Consider the following 22,257-nt stretch of genomic DNA (forward strand, 5'->3'; position numbering starts at 1 on the left):
CAGTTAGCAAGAGTTAGGCAGGGCCCCCAGCAAAGTGGCCTACTCCCAGCTAAGGTAGCCAGGAGGCACACTGAGGAATGAGTCTAGTCAAAGGCTTGTGGCTAGATATCCAGGAGCTGGGAAAGGGAAAAGGAAGGGAGGAGTTTGAAGCCAGTGGCACTTAGACCCCAGATGCACAGCCTGCCTTTTTCCTACCAGGTAGGAGGCCTGAAGGTGGAGTCTCTACCTCATCAGCTGCTGACTTGTGGTTAGAGGGAACTCCCTGCCAGGGCAGAATCAGCTCAGGCCCTGAGTGAGGGTGAAAGTGAGGCAGCAGCTGGAAAACTGGGGAGACAAACTACTCCTTCACCCCAAATACAGACCTTTTCATTGTGGTTTCAAAGTTTCACAGGAACTCTCCAGGCTGCTGAGCAAAATGTTTCCAGTGAAACTAGGACTTGTAGTGAGAGGGATAGGGGACTCAAGACTTGGAAAATTTCAGCTTATGGTAAAAAGCCATAAGTCTAGCAAGTAATGTGTATGTTAAGCTTTTGTTTCAGAAACTACAGATAAGGCCCATCCAGTCTCCTGGGAAAAGCAGCCAACCTCCTGGGGCACTGGCTAGAGATTACCACCTGGGGACATATTGGAGGCATCAGGGCCTCTTGTGTGACCCCCCCCACCTGCCTTGGGAACAGCTAACTGCCCAGAACAGGAAGGCTGCAGGAAGGCTGCAGCTTTGCTCACCTAATCCTCCCTGAATTTCAAAGCCCACACCACACCTTGCTTGTCCTCCCCCACCCCCCTTAGAAAAGATCTGGCCAGGAAAGAGAAGGCAAGATGGTTTGTTAGGGTACAAACCCGCCATCTTCTTGGATTGCCGGCGATCTGAATAAAGTGCCCATAAGATTCAATTGCTGTCATTGCTCATTGGATTTGGTAGTGACAGGCAGCCTGAACACTGGTGTCTTTTCTGGTTACAAGAGTACCACGCATTTCATTATCTTCTTCCTTTCTTGTGTTCTCAATAGCTTACCTCCTCCTCCTTTTTCAATGGGCTTGACTCGAAGTAGACCCTTGCACCACAGTTGATAACCAGGGGTTAGAAAAAATATCATATTTGTTATTCTGCAATTTGAATAGAATAAGCAATACAAGAGATTGTTAGTATAACCCATAATAATCATTCTCAACTAATATTCCAAATGGGTAATTGTCAACACTATTAATATCAGCCATTCTCAAATGTTTTGGTCTCAGGATCCCTGGTACTCTCAACAATTATTGACCCCAAAGAGATTGTATTTATGTGGGTTATATTTATTGATATTACTGTGTTATCAATAAAAACAGAGAATGTTTTAAATATTTATTCTTTAAAAATACCATTATGTGTGAAAAGTATTTGTATGAAAAATAACTGTTTTTCAAGACAAAAAGAACCCTAATGAAAATGTTTTAAAGTTTTACAAGTCCCTTTAATGTCTGACTCTTAACAGAGGATAACTGGGTTCTCATGTCTGCTGTGAATTCAAGCTGTTGTGATACGTTATTTTAGGATTTCCTTTGAAGGAAAACCTTTCTCACAGAGATATGTAGATGGAAAATAGAGGACCTTGGAGACCCAGAAAGAGTGTCTGGGAACCCCAGGGGTCGTCCAACCACCTTTTGAAAACACTCGTGCATATCATTGTCACAGAAGGTTGAAATGATACTTACTGCCCACAGTGAGCTTGAATTTCTGTTGACCTTCTGCCTCTTCTCCAGTTCTGCTTGTTTTCATTATAATTCAGAAAACTAAGAATTATGGGAAAACGTACACTTGTGCTTGACATTGTTCAGGATCATCAGCTATCGACAATTCAGATAACGGGAACAGCTGTGCTTCTTGTTCACTGACCTCTTTTATTGTCAAACATAACAATCATACAAAGGTGCACAGAAGGTACGGTAAATATAAATTTTGATGAACAATTCAAGCGAGTATTCACGTAACCACCAACCAATAAAAACAACCAAATTTTGCAGGATTCTGGAAGCCTCATCACCAGTCTTCATCCTGTGTGCCCCTTCTTGCTCATAAGTCCATCCCTCCTCACTAAAGGCAACCTCTGTCCTGAATTTATGGTTATCACTTCTTCCCTTTCCTTTATAATTGTACCCGAAATATACAGTTTAGTTTTGCCTGTTTTCAACATTATATAAATGGAATGTGTGTTCTTTTGAGTTTAGTCTTTTAAAGATTTTATTTATTTAACTTTAGAGAGAGGAAGGGGGAGAGAAAGAGAGGGAGAGAAACATCAATGCATGGTTCCCTCTTACATGGCCCCTACTCGGGGGACCTGGCCTGCAACCTAGTTCTATGTGCCCTAGATGGGGAATCGAACCAGTGACCCTTCAGCTTGCTCCACTCAATCTGCTGAGACACACCAACCAGGGCTGAGTTTAGTGTCTTTTACTCTCCATGATGTTTGTGACATTTTCTCCCATTTGTGTATGTAGTTGTGGTTATTTTTACCATATATGATTCTATTACATGCATAGACTACAATATATTTATCCATACAACTTCTGAAGGGATGTTTGGGCTGTTTCTGGCTTGGGACTGTTATGAATTCTTTCGCTGTGAATGTTCTTCTGCTACGCTGATGCATATCTGCATAATTTTTCCCCAGGGTAATTGCTGACGGTGGGCTATGCATGTTTTTGGTTTCACTAAATGATGCCATAATGTTTTCCAGGTAGTTGTGTATATTTATGTGCCCAACAGCAGTTGAATGCGAGTCCTTGTTGCTCCTTAGCATCATCACACTTAACAGTTGTAGTCCTTTCATTGTTTTACTTGAATACAAGGTATTTGTTTATCTAAACATCTGACAATTAACAAAGAAGTCTTAGACATTTACAAAGTTGGCCAGGCACAAGACCAAATTAGTAACATATATATATAATGAAATTTATAATGAAATTATAAAAACAAAAGGTAGCCCTATTCAAAATTAGAAAATGTAGTGGAAAAAATCATTTCATTCATAACTGCAGGAACAATAATAAAATGATAAAATGCTTTCAGACAAACCTCAGAAAGAATGTGTAAGATATACAATCAAGCTAACAGTAAAACTTTATCGAAAAACATTTTTACAATACCCTAATAAGATGGTTACTGACAGAAGGATTCTTGCCCTCTCAACCTGTAGGACTGAAATCAAGAGAGGAGGCAAAGCAGTTTCAGAAGGGAAAGGGTTTACTAAAACCAAAGTGAGAGGAAAAGAGAGAGGGACGGAGCTTGATGCATGGGGGGACACACAATGACAGAGAATATGGCTCCTTGAAATGCTACTGGGTTCTGGCTTACACAGCACTGGGTTTCTTTGTGCAGGTGCAGAGCGGATCTCTTGTTCTTCTGGTTCTCACCAGGGGCTGGAATCGTCTGGTACAGGTGCTGGTGCTTTGATTAGGGAATGGTGCTTTGATTTGGAGAATGCCTGAAGGGGACCCTGATCTTATCTCAGAGAAGCTCAGGAGGTAACTGAAGGACACTCCCATCCATCTAAGAGAGTCTTAACCTGTATCAGATTCACCATCTTTCTATATGACATGTTAATAAATATTAGCTAAATAAACATTTATTCAGTACATAAATGTGTGTTTCTCAGGAGAAGGCTGTCCTTGGTAGCCTCCTGTTGCAGAGTGTGGCTTCCCTCCTTACTGGTGCTTGCTTACACGTGCTTAAATGGCCCTTGTTCACTTACAATGAGAACACGTGGGAGAAGTTAATTCCTTTTGGTGATCAAGGTGAAAAAAATCAGTCTCAACTCAAGGAAAACACATGTTATGTTTTTCTTTGGTTTCTGGCCATCTTATTCAAATAAAATATTTAATTCTAGACTTGTATTTAGAGGGCAAGAAAAAGAGGAAAGTAACTTCACCTGTATACCCTACTTTAAAAAACATTAAAGGCCATACTGTATTCATATTTAGTAGTTTTTAGTTAACATTGTTTTCTGTTCTGGAGTCTCATTCTGAATGCCACAGTACACTAGACAGTATATCTTCTTAGACTTCTCTCAGCTGTGGCAGTTTCTTGGTAGTAGACTTTTTGTTATTGTCAGTGGGTATCACATTTAAATGCCATTTTCCAATTTTTGCTACTAGTAGAAAAAGAGGTGATTAATATTTAATATTGATCTTGTATTCAGTGACCTTGATAAGCTTATTTTTAAATTGTATTAGTGTGTCTATAGGTTCTTTTATATTCTGTATGTACACAATTATCTGTAAAATTTTTAAAAAATCAGCGATAGCCAACAGGAAATTTGAACAGGCTTCCCACAGCTAAAATATCTAAATGGCCAACAAGCATATGCAAGTGTGTTAATCCTTATTAATATTCAGGGAATACAAGTTGAAACTGTAAGGAGGTGTCAGCATATACCACTGGAATGGCTGAAATGAAAAACCTGGCAATCCCAAGTGTTGACAACAGTGTGACACAACGTTAACTCGTGTACACCGATCGTGAGAATGTAAGCTGGTGCACACATTTGGGAAATATGTTTGCCTTATCTACTAAAGCTGCACAAGTGCATATTCTATAATATAGTTACTTCATTTTAAGCATACACCCAACAGAAGTATATGTAACTGGGCACCAAGATCTATCCAGCAGTTTCCACAGCAGAATTAATGATAATGACAAGAGAAAATCAGGAGGAGAAAAACCCCATGTCCATGGGTAGTGGAAAGGATAAACCATGGTGGCATGTCCCCACAGACATGAAACACCAATGCAATTTAATGAACTGCACTGACAGACAGCAACATAGATGACTCTCACAGACAGGCCATTGAGTGCAAGTAGGCGTTTATACAAAATTCAGCAAAGGGCAGAATAGAGGGTGTTAAAAGGCTGTGCTGATGTCAGGGAGGAGAGTACTGTTGGAGGAGGAGAGAGGGATAATGTTGGGAGGGGACAAGAGAGGTTTTTGTTCTGTTGGTAGTGGCTGTGTCTTCACTTAGTTTGTGGCTTTGCAGGTATGCAGAAGTTTTTATTTTATAATACTGTTTTGAGCTGTTTAAGATTGTGCATGATTTTCAATACATATATATGAACTTTGTTTTCAAAAGGGTGAATGAGAAATTCTCCCTTTTAAGTATCAAATACTCACTAATCATCAGAGAGATGCAAATTGAAACCATAGAGATATCACCTCACACGTGTCAGAATCAATTGTCAACAACCACATGCGCTGACGAGGGTGTGAGAAAAGGGATCCCCACTGCACTGTAGGTGGGAACTCAGACTGGTGCAGCCATGGTGGAAAGCCATACTGGAGTATCCTCAAAAGCTAAAAATGACACTCCCTTTTGACCTAGAATTTCCACTTCTGGGAATAAATCCTAGGAATCCCAAAACACCAATATAAAAAATATGCACCCTGATGTTCATAGCAGCATTATTTACAATAGCCTAAGTGCCCTTCAGTAATGAAGGATAAAAAAGCAAGCTTATGTTTGCACAATGGGAATACTATGCAGCAGTTAAAAAAAAAAGAAAAGAAAGAAAGAAAGCTCACCTTTTGTGACAGCATGGATGGCTCTGGAGAACATTACACTCAGTGAAATAATCCAGTCAGTGAATGCCAAATACCATATGATCTCACTTATATGTGGAATCTAATGAGAAAATAAACTAACAAAATAGAAACTGAAGCACGGATACCTGGAACAGAATGACAGCTGTTGGTGGTGGGGGTCGGTGCAGTACTGGAGGAAGAAGGTGAGGGGTGTAGCCAAAGAACATCTCTTCATGACCTAAGGGCATGGACAATGAGATGGGGATTGTCTGGGGAGGACAGGGTGGAGCTGAGGGGAGGGGTCAAAGAGAGGAAAAGGGGGGACAACTGTACTAGCATACACAATAAAATGCAATAAACACACAGAAATACTCTTAATATAGAGTTTGCTGCTCCTTCCACGATATCTCTGAGAGATTTGTTTTGGCTTAATTTCTGTTTTACCAATGATCAATAAACTTCTCAGTAACTCTTCACCTAATTTATCATTTTTATAGGCCCTTTTCCTTTGAAAAAATGGTTGAAGAAATGAAAAGGAAAAGCTGTGAATTTGACTCCTGGGTACATGCATCGGTAATCATGTTTTAAAAAAGGAGAAGGGAACTTTGTGAGGTTTAGAGTAAAACAGCTCCAAAGTCACGTGATAATTTCAAACAGCTGGAAACGTCATTCAAGTTTTACTTTCTGCATGTCATTCTACATCTCTGAGAAACCTCGTTAACCAGAAGAAATGTTTAGGGACTGGAAGGAGTTCTCCATACCACTGAAAGCTGCAGGAGAGAATGCCTGCAGACCACAAGGTCCAGTGAGGGTGAAGTGAAAAATGGCTTCAAACAACAATGGGAAAGAAGGGACCAGAAGGGCCAGGGCATGCCCTGTTAGCATGCATTAGGCTGGCCTGGAACAGACTTCCCTGCCACAGACAAGGTCATATGAATTTTCCTGGTTATTGGGATACAACTTGGATAAAGAAGCAGAAATGAAACAAAATGAAGATGGTGTTTTACAAAGGAAGAGATTTGAGCCATTCTTGGGTGGACTTGTGCTGTGATTATCCCAGACCCTCAGGAGAAGGGGTAGAGGAGAAACTTCACAGGGGCACTGGAAGAGGAGCATTAGGAAACCCCACAATGAACACAAAAGCAGCAGTTGGGAAGAAGACAAAGTCCCTCTGTACTATTCTGCATCCAGCCCTTTCTTCCAGTTCCCTAGCTACGGCCTTTATTTTCAATGTCAGTGAGATCCTCTGGGCAGGACTTCTTCCTGCCTGTCCCTGCTCCACTTTACCTCCAAAGTTTCTGCCGATTCCTCTGCTGGGGCAACCTCCAGTCCTTTGAAACCAGTCCTTATCTTGAAACCTCTTATCTAAGTGCAAACACTGAACTCTGGCTTTCTAGAGCCTCGACAAAACATCTCAAGGCCGATTTTTTCCACCCTCTGTCTCTTTCGCTTCTAAAACTTAGTCTGTCCTCAATTTGAAGCTCCTTCTAGTTGCCCTTCACAAACCTGTCTATTCTCCTGGCTCTGTTCACGCTGGTCCCTCCTTCTAGAGCTATGCTGGCCATTGTGGTAGCTCTTAAACCACATGTGGCCTGTTGAGCACTTGGCTAGGTCCAAGCTGAGCTGTACTCTGAATGTGAAAACATGCACTCTAGTTTGAAGTCTTAGTATGAAAAGAGGAATGTAATTACCTCATAATTTTATATTGCCTGGCTGGTATGGCTCAGTGGATTGACTGCCAGCCTACAACTGAAAGGTCGCTGGTTTGATTTCCCATAAGGGTACTGCCTGGGTTGTAGGCCAGATCCCCAGTAAGGGGGTATGTGTGCGGCAACCAATTGATGTATCTCTCAACATGGACTATTTCTCTCCCTCTCTTTCTCCCTCCCTTCCCCTCTCTCTAAAAGTAAATAAATAAATAAATAAAATAATTTTATGTTGAGTAAATATAAGAATGACAATATTTGGATATATTGTGTTTAAAATAGATCTATTAAAATTAGCCTCACTTGTTTCTTTTTTCTTTAAGTAGCTACTAGAAAAATTTAAATTGCCTATTTGACTCTCATTATATTTTATGGAAGGCTGGTTATAATGGCATCCACCATGGTCGCCTTCTTTGCAAGCACCTCTCCTGCAATAACCACCCACTTCTGTCGGCGCACTGCCCTGCAGCAACATGCCTTTGGGGTCTCCTTTATCCTCCCAGCAGCTGCAATCCTTTTGCTCTGAGAGTCACCATTGCTACCTTGGCACCATGTACCCACTTGAAGGCATTGAGCATAGTCTACTTTGTACTCTAAGTGTGATGCAGAGAAGAGCACAGGTTTACTGCAATTCACTCATCTTATTAGCTGTGGGCATGCTATTTAGCCTCTCTGAGCCTCAGTCTCTTCCTCTGTCAATGGGGATGCAATAACCCACCTCAAATGTTTACTATGACAATTATTCATGAGAATGGCACATAGTAAAAGCTCAGTATATGGTAACTAATAGTACTACTACTAATACTACCACTATCATTTTTATTTTATTAGTTTCTAAACAGGCTCAACATGGAGGATCAAAGCCTCTAGGTGTGGAGAGGATGAGCAGCCTCTTTGTCACACCTGGGGAGGTCAGCTCTACAGGAGTTTGCAAGTCACACTGGACTTGCAGGCCCCAGTGACCAGGCTCCTTGTACTACCCCCTCTACCCAGTGTGCTAGACCACCCGTAGGTTTACTGACCTCCGTGACTCCTCTCATTGACCTTTGAGCTGTGAGCCATGGATGAGTCCAGACTGACCCAAGAATCCTTTGTGAATGACTGACTAAACTGAGCATTTTAAAAAAATAGCTGAGGGATGATTTGCTCTTTCCAAAACTCATTCATTGTATGGCCTGCATGAGATGGCTGAGGTTCTGTTCAGAGCTGGCATTCAAAGGTCAAGAGGCAGAGGGACCTGAAACCCACATAAAAGGCAGAGTAACCAGAAAGACTGGGGCTTATTGGTTCTTTTCAGCACAGATTACCCTGTCACGGAAGAGCACATTCACTGGGAGAAACCTGGAAAACCACAGACTCCCTTTAGTCTCAGAAGTCAAATATAACCACTAATAAAACGTTGGTATTTTATGTTCTCTCTGCATACTTTGACACTGATGTGTTGTATGTACAATTTAGGCTGTGCTTTTGAGCACAACTGGGCACTTCTTATTTTCCAATGACACAAGTAACATGTTTGCTGTAAATGTTTGTAAATGTGAATGAAACAAAAGAAGACTAACAATTTGATACATTTATTAATTATTTCAAACAAAAAAGTACACCAAATTATAAATGCCTAATAATCCCATCTCCCAGATATCTTCTCTTATCCTTGGGAAAAAACCTACGTACAAACAGTTGTAAAGGTACATAGTGAAAAGGAAAGACTTTCCTCTTGGTGCATCCTTGGCCGCCAGCATCCTTCCCAAGGACAACTACCACCCAATAGAGGAGTGGATGCACCTGAGAAAACAGCTACATGTGTATATCAGTGTGCTTGTGTCTACCTTTCTGTTAGGCTATAAACAAATGATAATACCATGTCCGGTTACTACATGTTTGGCTCCTTTTATTAAATATATCCAGATATAGGTTCCTATTAGCTAACTTTCTCTTTAATGTCTATACATAGTATTCCATTTGATCTGTACCATATTATTACTTAACCAATTCCCTAATGATGGATATTTAATATATTTTTTACTATGACAGTGCTGCAGTGAAACATTCATACATATTTGTGTAATATGTAATGTATAATATACATACATACATATAACATACTTCTCCAGAATATTCATAGGTGAACTCCTAGCATTAATTCTGCAAGTTAAAGGAATACTGCATGGCTTGAAATTTGAAATTTTGAAAGATATGGCTAATCTCTCTGTGGGTCTCTCCTTGTGAGCTAGTTTGGGCTCTCTCACAGCATGGCAGGTCCAGGACAGTCAGAGCACTTACAGGGCAGCTGATAGCTTCGAGAACACGATGCTTTATTATCTTTCCCGAGACAGCCTCAAAAGTCACACACCATTAACCTACCACAGAATTTTGCCCAGATTCGAGAGGAGGCTGCCTTTTGATATAAAGCTTCAAAATTGTGCTGAAAATTATCACATGGGATGGAAGATATCATTCTGGCTGTATTTAAAAAACAATCTTTCCACATTCCCAAAAGTTTGCATAAATTTATAATTTTATTGAGCATGGTTAGAATACCATTTCCCCATGCCCTTTGCAAATGTTATTAGTGCAAAGTGGCTGTCTCCTCAGTAGTTTCATTTACATTTTTTTAGTAACATGGAACAGATTTTTTATATCTTCATTGGCCCCATATATTTCTTTTCCTGGTATCTGGCTATTTATAAACTTTTCTATTGTATAGCTTTTAATTAATTTTAGGAGCTCTTTGTAAGTGAAGAAAAGTATCTTTTCCTCTTCATGTGTTATAACTGTATTTTTTATATTACTCTTTCTCTTTGAGTTTACTGGTATGTTTTTGCCATACCGAAATTATAACTTGTTGAGAGTCATAATAATAAATGTTTTCTCTTATAATTTGGGGGTTTTATAATTTCCTTACTTCAATATTATATTTTTAAAACTCCAAGTATTTTCTGATTTTGTTTATTTAACCTCACAATCTGCTCCATATAATGTTATGTGGGCTGTATAATATTGAAACCATCCTCAGTTTCCTGAAAATAACTCCCCTGATCAATGTATACTTTTTTTTAAATGTACTGATTATAGTTGCTAATATTTTTCCCAGGTCGAAGTTTTTCTCCAGTGCCAAAATTCCCCCAAGTATCTCATTTCTTGTGACTGCATCTTAGTCAACAAAATTTGGAGTCTTTCCTTTTATTTCTAATTATTTTCTACATATATTGAGTTTGTATGATTCTGATTTATGTTGTTTTATATAATTTAAGAATATTTTTAAACTCCATCGTGAAACACATTAAAATTTTGTTCTGTTTTACGAGACTATTCCTGATATATTTTCAGTATCCATTGAGATATTATTCTGCTTCTTATCCTTCTTTTTCTAAAAATAACTTTGCATGAAACTCAATCTTAAATATCATTTTGTTGTTTAGCTTAATAGGAGCTTATTTTTCCTGAACTAGCAGCAGTCAGGAATGGTTCATGTAACTTCGCAGAGTTCCCTTTTCAGTTGCTTTTGCAACATGTTTAAAACCACGACTGCTTGCTCTCTGATCTGTCCACCCGATGCCAGTCTGCTCTTCTTTTTCCTTTCCTTTCCTTGTTGTTTCCTTCCTACTCAAATTTGATTTCACTTCCAGCAGTTTCTGCTCAGTCTAAGGTCCCTTCTGAAAAGGAGCTCTGCCTTGTTGGTTTAAAAATTACTAATATCTTCGACGGTTCCAGTGCCTTTCAGAACTTACTGAAGCCCTCACATTCACCTGCAGTTACTCTGGGAAGAAGCCCTTCCAGTGTCTAGGGCTGTTCTGCAGTCAGCCTGGATGGCTTCCAGTAAATACCTCTTGGCTGTTTGAGGCTTTGTGGGTCCATTGCTTTCCTCTGCTTTCTCCCACATGGACAGTGCTATCACACAGGTCTTATGGTGATTTGTGGTTTGTCCCCATCTGCTTGCATTTGGTGGTTTTCTGTAAAGTAGGGTTTTGGTTTCTATCTAGTTGCAATGTCTGGTTTTGTGTGGGGACTCAGGGTAACTCAAAACTGTACTGCCACCACTGCTATCTTCCCAGAATGTCATCCTAGTATATGAAGACTGTGTGCTAATCTTTTAAACCCTTGACACTCTTCACTCATTTGAGTGAATGATGATCAGGTCTCCCCCACTCCCCAGTTTAGAGGGTTGAAATGCTTCCTCTGTACCCCAGTTAGGAGGCATCACATAAACACTATTCACCTGGAAGTAGTTTTGTTTTTTAGGAATATGTCAGACGTTACCAATAATAGATAGTCTTTTCTGGGGAGAGTTGATGCTATAGAGCCAAGTGAGAAGAAGAAATGGGAATAGAGAGCTACTTGGGAGATAACGTTGAGCATATTGCAAAGATCAGAAGACAGGACTTCTGCAGATGATGTGAAACCTGGAGCTCGTGTTTGCTCCAGATTTATAAGCCTACATTTGCTCTACTGCAGTTTGGTACAATAAATGCAATTTCCCTCTTGCATTAAACATATTGAAATCATCACAATCAATAACACTGATGCAGCTATCTGTAAAATTATGGAGAATTTCTTCAAATATTTGATTCTGGTGTTGCCAGGAAATGAGAGATTTCACATCAATGAATTCAACCTCCTTCACCACTAACTCCCTAGTCTACAATATTGATAAATCCCCTCACTGTTCTGTCTGCCTTCATCCCTCAAATACTTATTGCTTACTGTACAATGATATTCTACCACCACCCCTGCCAAAATAACAAATCAAGTTACCCCACCACACTTCCAACACTTCTATGACTTCTATTGCTCTTAGGATAAAGAAATATTTCTTAATATGGCTTCACAATCCCTGTGCTATCTGGTTCCGGCCAGCACTCTGGCCTCATCTTAGACCATTCTCTACTACTCTCTGACTTGAAGGTTAATCACAATGGCCTGTGGGCCTGTCCTTGACCCTTACTGTGTGTTCTCTGACCACAGAGTTTTTGCAGTCCCAGCTACTTTCGTTCTAAATTCAGCTCCAGTGTCACTGATGCAAGGCAGTCTTCTCTGACCTCTCCTACTATATTATGTTCCCAGACTATGGACCCCCACAACCACAAATCTCTCCTCTGCAACACTTGTCACTGCTCTCTTTTATTTTTGTGTACTCCTTTGCTTGATACTCTTCCCTGCTTAATTACGTGATCCATGACAGCGAGGATTACTATCTGTGGCAGCTGATGCTACAGTTCCTTGCATACAGTTGGGTTTCAGATTGAAAGGTAATGCAAGGTTTTCTAGAAACTGATAATCATTATTTTATTATTATAATTTTATTTTTGTAGTAAAGTCCTTTAAAATAGATCATGTCTCCCCGCTTTTACAAGCATGATATAAACTTATAATTAGATTTGTAACTTATACCTGTCTTAAGAAAATTTGTTACTACATTTTAACAAAAATGGCCTCAGAAATATTGAGATAGGCCATTTACAGATGGCCAACAAACATATGAAATGATGCTCAGTGTTACTAACCATTAGGGAAATGCAAATGAAAACCACCATGAGATACCACCTCATGTCTGTCAGAATGGTCATCAATCAGTCAGCAGACAACAAACGCTGGTAAGGTTTGGGAGGAAGGGGAACTGTTATGCACTGTTGGGAGGATTGTAAATTGGTGCAGCCACTATAGAAAACAGTACAAAGTTTCCTGGAAAATTTAAAAAGACAACTACCATATGACCCAGCAATTCCAATTCTGGGTATTGATTTAAAAAAAAAATCTAAAACATTCATTCAAAAAGATATGTGTACACTTATGTGTATCGCAGCATTATTTACAACAGCCAAGATATGGAAGCAACCCAAGTGCCCCTTGATAAACTAGTGAATAAAACAATGGTGGTACATACCTATGCAATGGAATATTACTCAGCCATAAAAAGAATAAAATCCTGCCATTTGTGACACTATGGGTGGACCCAGATAGAAGGTGTTATGCTAAGTGAAATAAGTCAGAGAAATACAAATACACACTGATTTCCCTCTTATGTACAATCTAAAAAACAAAATCAACGAGCAAAAAATACAGAAACAGATTCATAGATACAGACACCAAATTGACGGTTGCCAGATGAGAGGGGGATTGGGAGTCTGGGTGAAAAATGTGAATGGATCAAGAAGTAGGAATTGGCAGTTACAGAACAGTCACGGTGATGTAAAGTACAGCCTAGGAAGTACAGCCAGTACTGTTGTAATGCCTATGTGTGGTGCCAGAAGGGTACTAGACTTTTTGGGGTGATCAGTTTGTAAGGTAGACAAATGCCTAATCACTATGTTGTATGCCTCAAACTAATATGATATTGTATGTCAACTAATTGAAAAATAAACATAGGAAAAGTATAAATGACAAAAGAAAACTGAAAAGGAGAAGTGAAAATGGGAAATCCCCCTGAGATAGAAAGCCTAGATGGCCATATAAATAGCCCATACTCATGGAGAAAGCTCATTCACCCTGGGAGCCCTTTGAGAGCCTTTGCCTCAGTGCCTAGGTGGAAGTAAGCACCATCGTTCCTCTCGTCATCATGGCCAATGGGAGCATCGTCCAGATGGCTCTCCTGTTGTGTTTCTCCACCACAGCTCTTTCCATGAGCTACGACGTGCTTCAGTTCCAGCAGAGAGGCAGTATTTCAGCCTGTTGGACTCTCATAAAGCAGTTGAATGGAACCGGTCACTCTTGCCTCCAGAACACGATAGACTTCAAGTTCCCCCAGGAGATTCAGCCTCAGAAGTTCCAGAAGAAGGAAGCCATGTTGGTCATCCATGAGATGCTCCAGCAGATCTTTGATCTTTTCACAAGAAATTTCTCTAGCACCGGCTGGAATGAGACCATCATTGAGAAACTCTTTGGGGAACTCAATTGGCAGATGGATCATCTGGAGGCAGCCCTGGTGGAGATCGAGAAGGAGGACACCTTCACCTGGGAGAAAAGCACCACCCGGCAGCTCCTGCAGGATTATTACTCACGAATTGGGAAGTATCTGGAGACCAAGTTGTACAGCAGATGTGCCTGGATAGAAGTCCGAAGGCACATCCTCAAGAACTTTTCTGTCCTTGACAAACTCATAGATCTTATCTTCAAAAACTGAACGTCTGTCAGCCTGTGCCTCTGGGAAGGAGCGACGCTGACCACGGCCTCAGGCACGCTTCAGCCAGTCACTCTCTGACGGATAGCTAAGGCACTGCCTTTGAAAGGACTACTAGACTTTTTGAAATTTAATTAAATTATTTATTAAGTTATTTTTAAATTTATTTAAGCTTTTACATTGGAGAATAAATTTTTTGAAACAAACTCAGCATGGCAGTTTTTATTTCAACTTGGTTTATATAACCACCCACAGTAAAAGTTACAGGGCACCTATTAGATATTCTTTCTAAAATACGCCTGCAAAGTAGTTCTGGCCTCTGTCTTCCAGGAATTTAAAACTCAAGGAAGTCATATGGAATACACAAGGTAAGAGACAATCAGGGGACCTGTATCTTGCTTGGGAGTAAATGTGGCCTGAGCCTCTACAGAATTAAAATGGAAGAGGCAGGTAAGTGTCTCTGGAACTGAACCAGGGAGCCTACTGCTTGGGCTCTCTGGCCCTAAAGTTAGCCTCTGACTGGCTTTCAGCAGAACTATGGGAATGTCTCAGCTCTTGCGTTCACCCTAAACCATCCTGTTACCTCTGGAGTGCTCTGCTCACCACCCTCACCCTGGAAGGCTTCAAAATATTGATGGCCCCCTACAAAGTGAAGGGTGAGAAGTCCCAGGCAATTCTGGAGCACTGTTAAGTAGCAGCCCCTTCAGTTTAGTCTTCTCAGGACAGCCAAGACATAGGGGTTCCTGAGGGGAGCTGTGAACGATGACTGCTTCCAGGGCACAGACACCAGAGGGGGGAAGAACTCTGCTGTATATCGCTGCCATCTGGCTAGGTTTTTGTCCCATTTTCACCCCCAGAAAAGCAAATTTGTTCCTGGTCTCCCCTGCCTTATTTGCACAGAATTTCAGGAAAATCTTACCTGATTTTCCTGCTGCTCTGCATCTGTGCATCCACATAGTCCCTGGGGCTCCATCCTGGGCCAGGGCAGCAGATTAAGTCCTTTCAGACCCAGTGAAAAACTGGGACACATGAGAGAAAGGGAAATTCAGGTGAGGTAGAGAGGGCACTACATTTCCCCAGGGCTTACACGGGGAAAGTCAAGTCTTCCTGGGAGTTCTCTGGGCACATGGCCAGCATGGCGGGATTTCTGTCTTTGTGTAAGAACCCTGTGGGTTCGAGGGTTATTATGACTGTTCCTGTTATAAGCAGGTGCCACCCTGGCACTGTGCTGAACTTATGCATGAAACCAGACATAGCCCTCCTCACCAGCATGCCTGTGATAGGCACAACTACATTATTGCTATTTTACAGGTCAGGAAACTAAGTATCAGAGACACTTAGTAGTTATCCCAAGATCACATAACTAGTAAATGTAGGTTTAAAAAGTTCAAATGGAGGAATAACATAAGATTGGATCTAGGCATTTTCCCCTAGAGCAGGAGAGAAGTCTGAGTTCCCTTAAAAAAGTCAGCCTTGAGGGGAAGAATTCAGTGGTGCTCCAGAGACACTAAGTTCAGTGCAGACAGTGAGCTCCAGGCTCCCCCTTCTGACCTAATGCGGGTTCCACACTGGCTATGGAACCAAGATGCACCATCCTGGTGGGTCTGCTTCCATAACACCAGGCCAGTCACTGTCTCTGTAAGACAATGAACTTTCTCTTTTCCTACAACTCCTCATTCTTTGTGACCCCACACCCAAAACATGCCAGGGGACATTCCACAGTAGTGCTTGTTTTTTGCCTGGGAGTCAAAGACAAGATTGATACATAGGAATGCAGAGTAGGAGGCAATGGCTAGAACAACCAAGAAGATGCTAAACCAGTCTCTCTTCATCGGTGAGCTCCAACTGCCCGCCATCTTTTCGGGGCCAGAAAATGGGGGGCTGGGGCAGCCCTGGAAAGATCTGTGCTGTGCGTGTTCTGGGGCCCTGGACAGAGGAAAGGCTTCTTCTGAGGAATGATAAATAATTGTGCCACATCTGAGCATGTTGGCCCATCCAGAATAGCAAAAGTATGTCCATCACCAGTAGGGGATAAGTGATAATTAACATTAATTCTATTAAGAATGAGGGAGGCCAACCCAAAGTGTATATATATTTCCATATGCTAAGCAGATAGCTGCATATGAGGGTGTAATTTATTAACTTATTCTAGCACCAGAAAACCTTGCAAGGAGAGTGCTCATTGCTTAGAAAAAAATACTGAAAGTTTTAGGTGCAGCAACACAAAAGACAGTCCAACACCAGTGGTTTGTTCTTGTGTGTCTATTTCTGAGAAGGAAAGAGACAGAGAGAAACTCACTGGTTGGTCTGGAGTGGGATGTTCTGTGAGAAAAGACAACAGTAAAAAAATGTCTGGTGGGGGTAAATAAAGGACTTTTAAGAACAAGAATATCTTGAAATTATGTGCAGTGATGTAATGAAGCTGTCTCCTGCATCTCTTCCAAACCCTCAGTAGAGATGGTTCCACACAGAGTCCCCGTGCATGTAGAAATCATAGTGAGTATCCCAGTGTGTATAAGGAAACAAGCATAGGATTTCCAGACATTTATACATGAACCAAATTAGTGAGGACTGAAGGCAGACTCATTATAACAGAGTCACAGTCCCACATCCTTCCTCAGGATCCCAAGGAAATTATGCAGAGGTCGTGGTGCCTCCACAGACACAGACTGGAAGGGAAACAGTGGTATCTAGCTCTTAATCTCTTAGGAGGCCCTGGCAAACATTGCGTTACATTTGATACATAAATGTTGCCTAATGATTTGGACATACAGATTATAGGGTAATATCAGTGTATATTTGTACGGTAGATTTTTGCAGTTAACAAAGTTGATACTTAGGCACTTTGGATGACATCAGTGCTTTTGGGTGCTCAGACACATCTGATGCAGGAATTTGTTCATAAAATACTCTTGAAAAAATGTGAAGACTATGCACCAACTGGGAGAAAATATTTGACTAATCAAATATATGATAAAGAACTAGCATCCAAAATATATTTTTAAAAAATACTATCAAAACTAAGCAAGGCCCTGGCTGGGTGGCTCAGTTGTTGGAGCATTGTTTTGTACACCAAAGGGCTGCAGGTTCTATTCCCAGTCAGGCCACATACCTAGATTTCAGGTTTAACTCTTGGTCAGGTCGCATATGGGAGACAACCAATTGATGTTTGTTTCTCATATTGATGTTTCTCTCCCTCTCTCCCTTCCTCTCTCTAAAATCAAGAAACATATCCTCAGGTGAGAATTAAGAAAAAACTAATCAATAAAATAATCACCTGCCCCAAAATAGGTGATATATTTGACTGGATTCTACACCAAAGAGGTACATGAACTGCAAATAAGTCCATTGAGAAACTAAAGACTTCTTCATGGATTTTTTTGTGGCTTAGATCAGATAGTGAATGTGAAATGTTTTTTGATTACAAAGGAGGCCATTCCATCATGAGGACCTAGCATAGTCACTGCCCTTTCTGAGGAAAATCCCCCAGCCATCCTGGTTGAATTCTATATGTGACACTCCTGAGGTCTACCCAGCAGAGAAGGCAGGGCCCTCCACCAGTCTGGCTGTGAGACACACAGAGAGCCCGCAGTTGGCAGTGAAGTCAGAAGGTGAATGGCACCCAGAGTCAGACCTTGCCCACTGCAGACATTTTTCCTATCAGTGAATTTGCCTTACCAATGTTTATTGGGCCTAAACAACTGTCTTACAGTTTTCTTTCTTTCTTTCTTTCTTTCTTTCTTTCTTTCTTTCTTTCTTTCTTTCTTTCTTTCTTTCTTTCTTTCTTTCCTTCCCTTCCTTCCTTCCTTCCTTCCTTCCTTCCTTCCTTCCTTCCTTCTTTCTTTCTTTCTTTCGTTCTTATCTTTCACTCTTCCTCTTTCCTCCCTCCCGCCCTCCCCCTCCCTCCTCTCCCTCCCTCCCTCCCTCCCTCCCTTCCTTCCTTCCTTCCTTCCTTCCTTCCTTCCTTCCTTCCTTCCTTCCTTCCTTCCCTTCCTTTCTTACTTTAAATGTCTTGTATTCCATTGCCATTTTAGCTCCCTTAGACCCCTCTCCCGACCACAATCACCACACTGTTGTCTATGTCCATGAGTCCTTTTTCCACTTGTTTATTTACCTAACAGGAAAAAAAGCAAGTTTCCATGCATAGACTTATATATGAATAGTATGAATCTTTTTTTTTAAGATTTTATTTATTTATTTTTAGAGAGAGAAGGGAGGGAGATAGAGAGAGAGAGAGAGAGAGAGAGAGAGAGAAATATCAATGTGTGGTTGCTGGGGGTTATGGCCTGCAACCCAGGAATGTACCCTGGCTGGGAATCGAACCTGCAACACTTCGGTTCACAGCCCTCGAATAGTATGAATCTTCATGGGAGCTTTATTTGTGATATCCACAAGTTGGAAACAACTCAAGTATCCATCACAGAAAATGATTAAAGAAGTTATAGTATATCTATGTAATGAAATATTATTCAATAATAAAAAGGAATGAATCCTGATATAACAACATGGATGAATTTCAAAATAATTATGCTGAGTATAAGCAGACAGACAAGGGGTACATTCTGTATTGTCCTACTTATACAAAATTCTAGGGAAAAAACTAGACTATAATGACAGAAAGAAGATCAGTGGTTTCCTGGAGGCAGGAGCAGTGGTAGTGAGTAGAAGACAGAAATTACAGGGGACACGGGAACCTGTCGACAGGACAGGAATGTGTTTTTTTACCTGGCTATGCTGATGGTTTCGGGGTGCCCACCTATGTCAAACCCTATCCAAGTATTGACTTTGAATATGGGTAGTTTACAGTATACAAATTATACTCCATTAAAGCTCTTTATATAAATATAAATATGTGTGTAAAATGAAGCCAAAGCATCTTGTGTTCCTTTGACAAAATCAATATATTTTTTGAGGTCTTAAGATCTCATTATAAAATTCCAAGATAAAGTTGAATCAATAGACCCTTAGGAAAAATTACCTTATAGTCTATGTTCATCATTGTCAGCAGTTAGATTGTTAGAGGTTTTCATGTCACATTTGCAATAGTTTTTCATATTTTAAAAGTTACCAAAGAAATTGAGCAATGTTGTCATGTGCTAAAGCTACAAAAAAACCCAAAGCACTTCATACATTGCATAGCTGAATGAACTGCATTTCAAGTTGCAGAGGACAAAGCCCAGTGCACAAGGAAACTATTTTGTTTCTTTTTTATTGTAGTAAAATATATGTAACATCAAATTATTTAACTATTTTTTTAACTATTTTTAAGTGTAGAGTTCTGTGGCATAAAATGCATTCACCTATTAGGTTGGGCAAAAAAGTCTGTATGGCTTTTTTCCATAACATTAAAAAAACACACATTTTTCATTTTCACCAATAACTTTATTGAGTTGGATATTTTGAGTATGTCATCTATCTCCCATGTGGTATAACATTGATTGTTCTCAACTAATGTCTTGATTTGATCACTACCAACTTCAACTGGTCTACCCACCTGTGGAGCATCATCTAGCGAGAAATCTTAAGCACAAAACTTCACAAACCAGTTTTGACACATTATATCAGTAACAGCAACTTCATACACTGCACAAATCTTTTTTTGCATTTCAGTTGCATTTTTAACCTTTCTTGAAATAATAAAGCATAATACATCAGAAATGTTGCATATATTCTTCCATCTTCAATATTAATATGGCTATACAAAAATTCACCCATTTTATAAGTTTTTTAAAAATGTGTGCTGATATAACAGTTGTCAGAATACAATCTAACAACATTGGTTTGAATGAAATCAGAGACAACTAAGTGCTTCTAGAGCCATCATAGGGCAAAAAAACAAAGGAACTTTTAGGCCAACCCAGTATTTGTGCAACTAATACCACCATCCATCGCCAGGGCTTTTTGATCTTCTCCAACTGAAATTTTGCACACATGAAACACTGATTTCTCATTTTCCCCTCTCTCCAGCTTCTGGAAATTATCATTCTGATTTCTGTTTGTGTGGATTCAATTACTCTAGGTACCTCACGTAAGTGGAATCATGCAGCATTCATCCTTTTATGACTGGCTTATTTCACTTACTGTAATGTCTTCAAGTGTCATTCATGTTGTAGCATGTGTCAGAATTTCCTTCTTTTTTTAGGCTGTGTAATATTCCACTGCATGTATATATCACATTTTGTTTCTCTACTTATCCAATGATGGATGTTTGAGTTGCTTCCAGCTTTTGGCCATTGTAATTAATGCTGCTATGGACATAGGTGTACAAATACCTGCTTGGGTCCCAGGCCTCACTTTTCTTAGATGTACATCCAAAAGTGGAATTTCTGGATCATATGGTAATTCTACATTAAAATTTTTGAGGAATTATGAAAGCAAATATTTTAAGTTCTGTCTTCATGATACAAATATTTGTGATCATAACATAATGCAAACATAGCAACAGCTACATTTCTTAAGGATATACATGTCTGCAAGGGACTCTGTTAAGTGAGTTATAAATATATACCATGTTATTAAATCTTCCTGAGCACCCTAGGATTAAAGTATTACCATCTCCTTTCTACACATAATAGAAACGAGGTTCAGGAAGATTAAATAAATTTCCCATTGCTAAGTCTACAGTTGGTAAAGAACAGGGACATATTTGGAACCAGAGACCATACTCTTAACCACCTGTAATCGTCTGCTAGCTCCTACATGTTATTTTTATCCAACTCCCTGCCATCAATATTGTGATTTAGAGAGGGAACCAGATGCTATATGGCCCGGTGGACATAACTCCTGGCTTTTCTCCAAGCGTGCTGAGGAGCGTCTGCAGGAGGGGCTGCTCTCCTCACGCAAGCACTGTGTTTCCTTTCTACCCCATCCAGAAAAGGGTTCTCTTTCCCTTTCTCTAGAAAGATTAGGAAATTCCCATCTGCTCCCTTGCCAGGCTCCACAGAGAATATTTTTCTTAAGGGCTTCAGAGGTAACTGCCTGAACCATGAGTCATCGTTTTCCCTGGCAAGGCTGCATTTCCTTCTGTCGACCACTGTGTTCTTACCCGGTACTGGCTTTTGTGGTTTCCTTTTCAAGTCTGGCACAGGTGCTTTCATTATCTCACAGGAAATTTTAAGAACTAAATGCCCTGAGTTGTTCAATAATAACACATCAAAATTTTAACTTTCCTTTCACTTTTAAATTTCTTGGCTTTGTTTCTTTTTTTTATAAAAACACAGAGATTAAAAAAATAGTTTTCAAACCCAAAAATGATTTACTAATCCAAGATGCATGAATTGGAAACGTGTGAACTAAAAAGTCTAAATACTTCGAAAATAAAGTTTACTATTCAAAAAGAAAAAGGACAGGGAGTTATACAAATCTGAAAGTTAGTATGAGTTCTGCCATTTTCTAAGTGTATGATCTTAGGCAAATTATGTAAATTGGAGATAATCCTACCTCACATACTTGAAGAATAAGTGGAATGTATGATGTGGTCAGCACAGGGCCTTGCCTGTGAAGGTGCCCAACACTTAACTTAGAAGTGAGTAAAAGTTTTAGAAATTTCTCACACAAAATTAGGTGGGTTTCTGGAGCACTCCAAAATCTCATATAAAAAGCAAGTCTTACAAAGAAGAACCCAGTGGTTCTGAAGAAACCCAAAACACCAATTCAAAAAGGCATATGCACCCACATGTTCATTACAGCACTATTTACAATAGCCAAGATATGGAAGTAACCTAATTGTCCATCAATAGACAAATGGAAAAGAAAAAGTGGCACTTATATACAGCGGAATATTACTCAGACATAAAAAGAATGAAATCTTACCATCTGCAACAACATGGATAGACATAAAGAGAGGTATGCTAAATGAAATAAGTCAGATAGAGGA

At 40.1% G+C, this 22,257-nt stretch overlaps 1 protein-coding gene and 1 long non-coding RNA gene across 2 annotated transcripts; one reads left to right on the top strand and one right to left on the bottom strand.

The window, feature by feature from the left end:
• Positions 1-2,213: 2,213 nt before the first annotated feature.
• On the bottom strand, positions 2,214-18,728 carry LOC118499346. The gene is made up of 2 exons (XR_004901862.1): positions 18,675-18,728; positions 2,214-2,333 (listed from the first exon to the last, which is right to left on the bottom strand). It is a non-coding gene; the product is annotated as an uncharacterized LOC118499346 (long non-coding RNA).
• IFNB1 (interferon beta 1) lies at positions 13,766-14,500 on the top strand. The gene has a single exon (XM_028531451.2). It carries the CDS (start codon positions 13,821-13,823, stop codon positions 14,382-14,384), a length of 564 nt encoding a protein of 187 aa, XP_028387252.1. The 5' UTR covers positions 13,766-13,820; the 3' UTR covers positions 14,385-14,500.
• Positions 18,729-22,257: the final 3,529 nt, after the last annotated feature.

Source organism: Phyllostomus discolor, chromosome 3, assembly GCF_004126475.2.
Source record: "Phyllostomus discolor isolate MPI-MPIP mPhyDis1 chromosome 3, mPhyDis1.pri.v3, whole genome shotgun sequence".
NCBI classification, from domain to species: Eukaryota; Metazoa; Chordata; class Mammalia; order Chiroptera; family Phyllostomidae; genus Phyllostomus; species Phyllostomus discolor.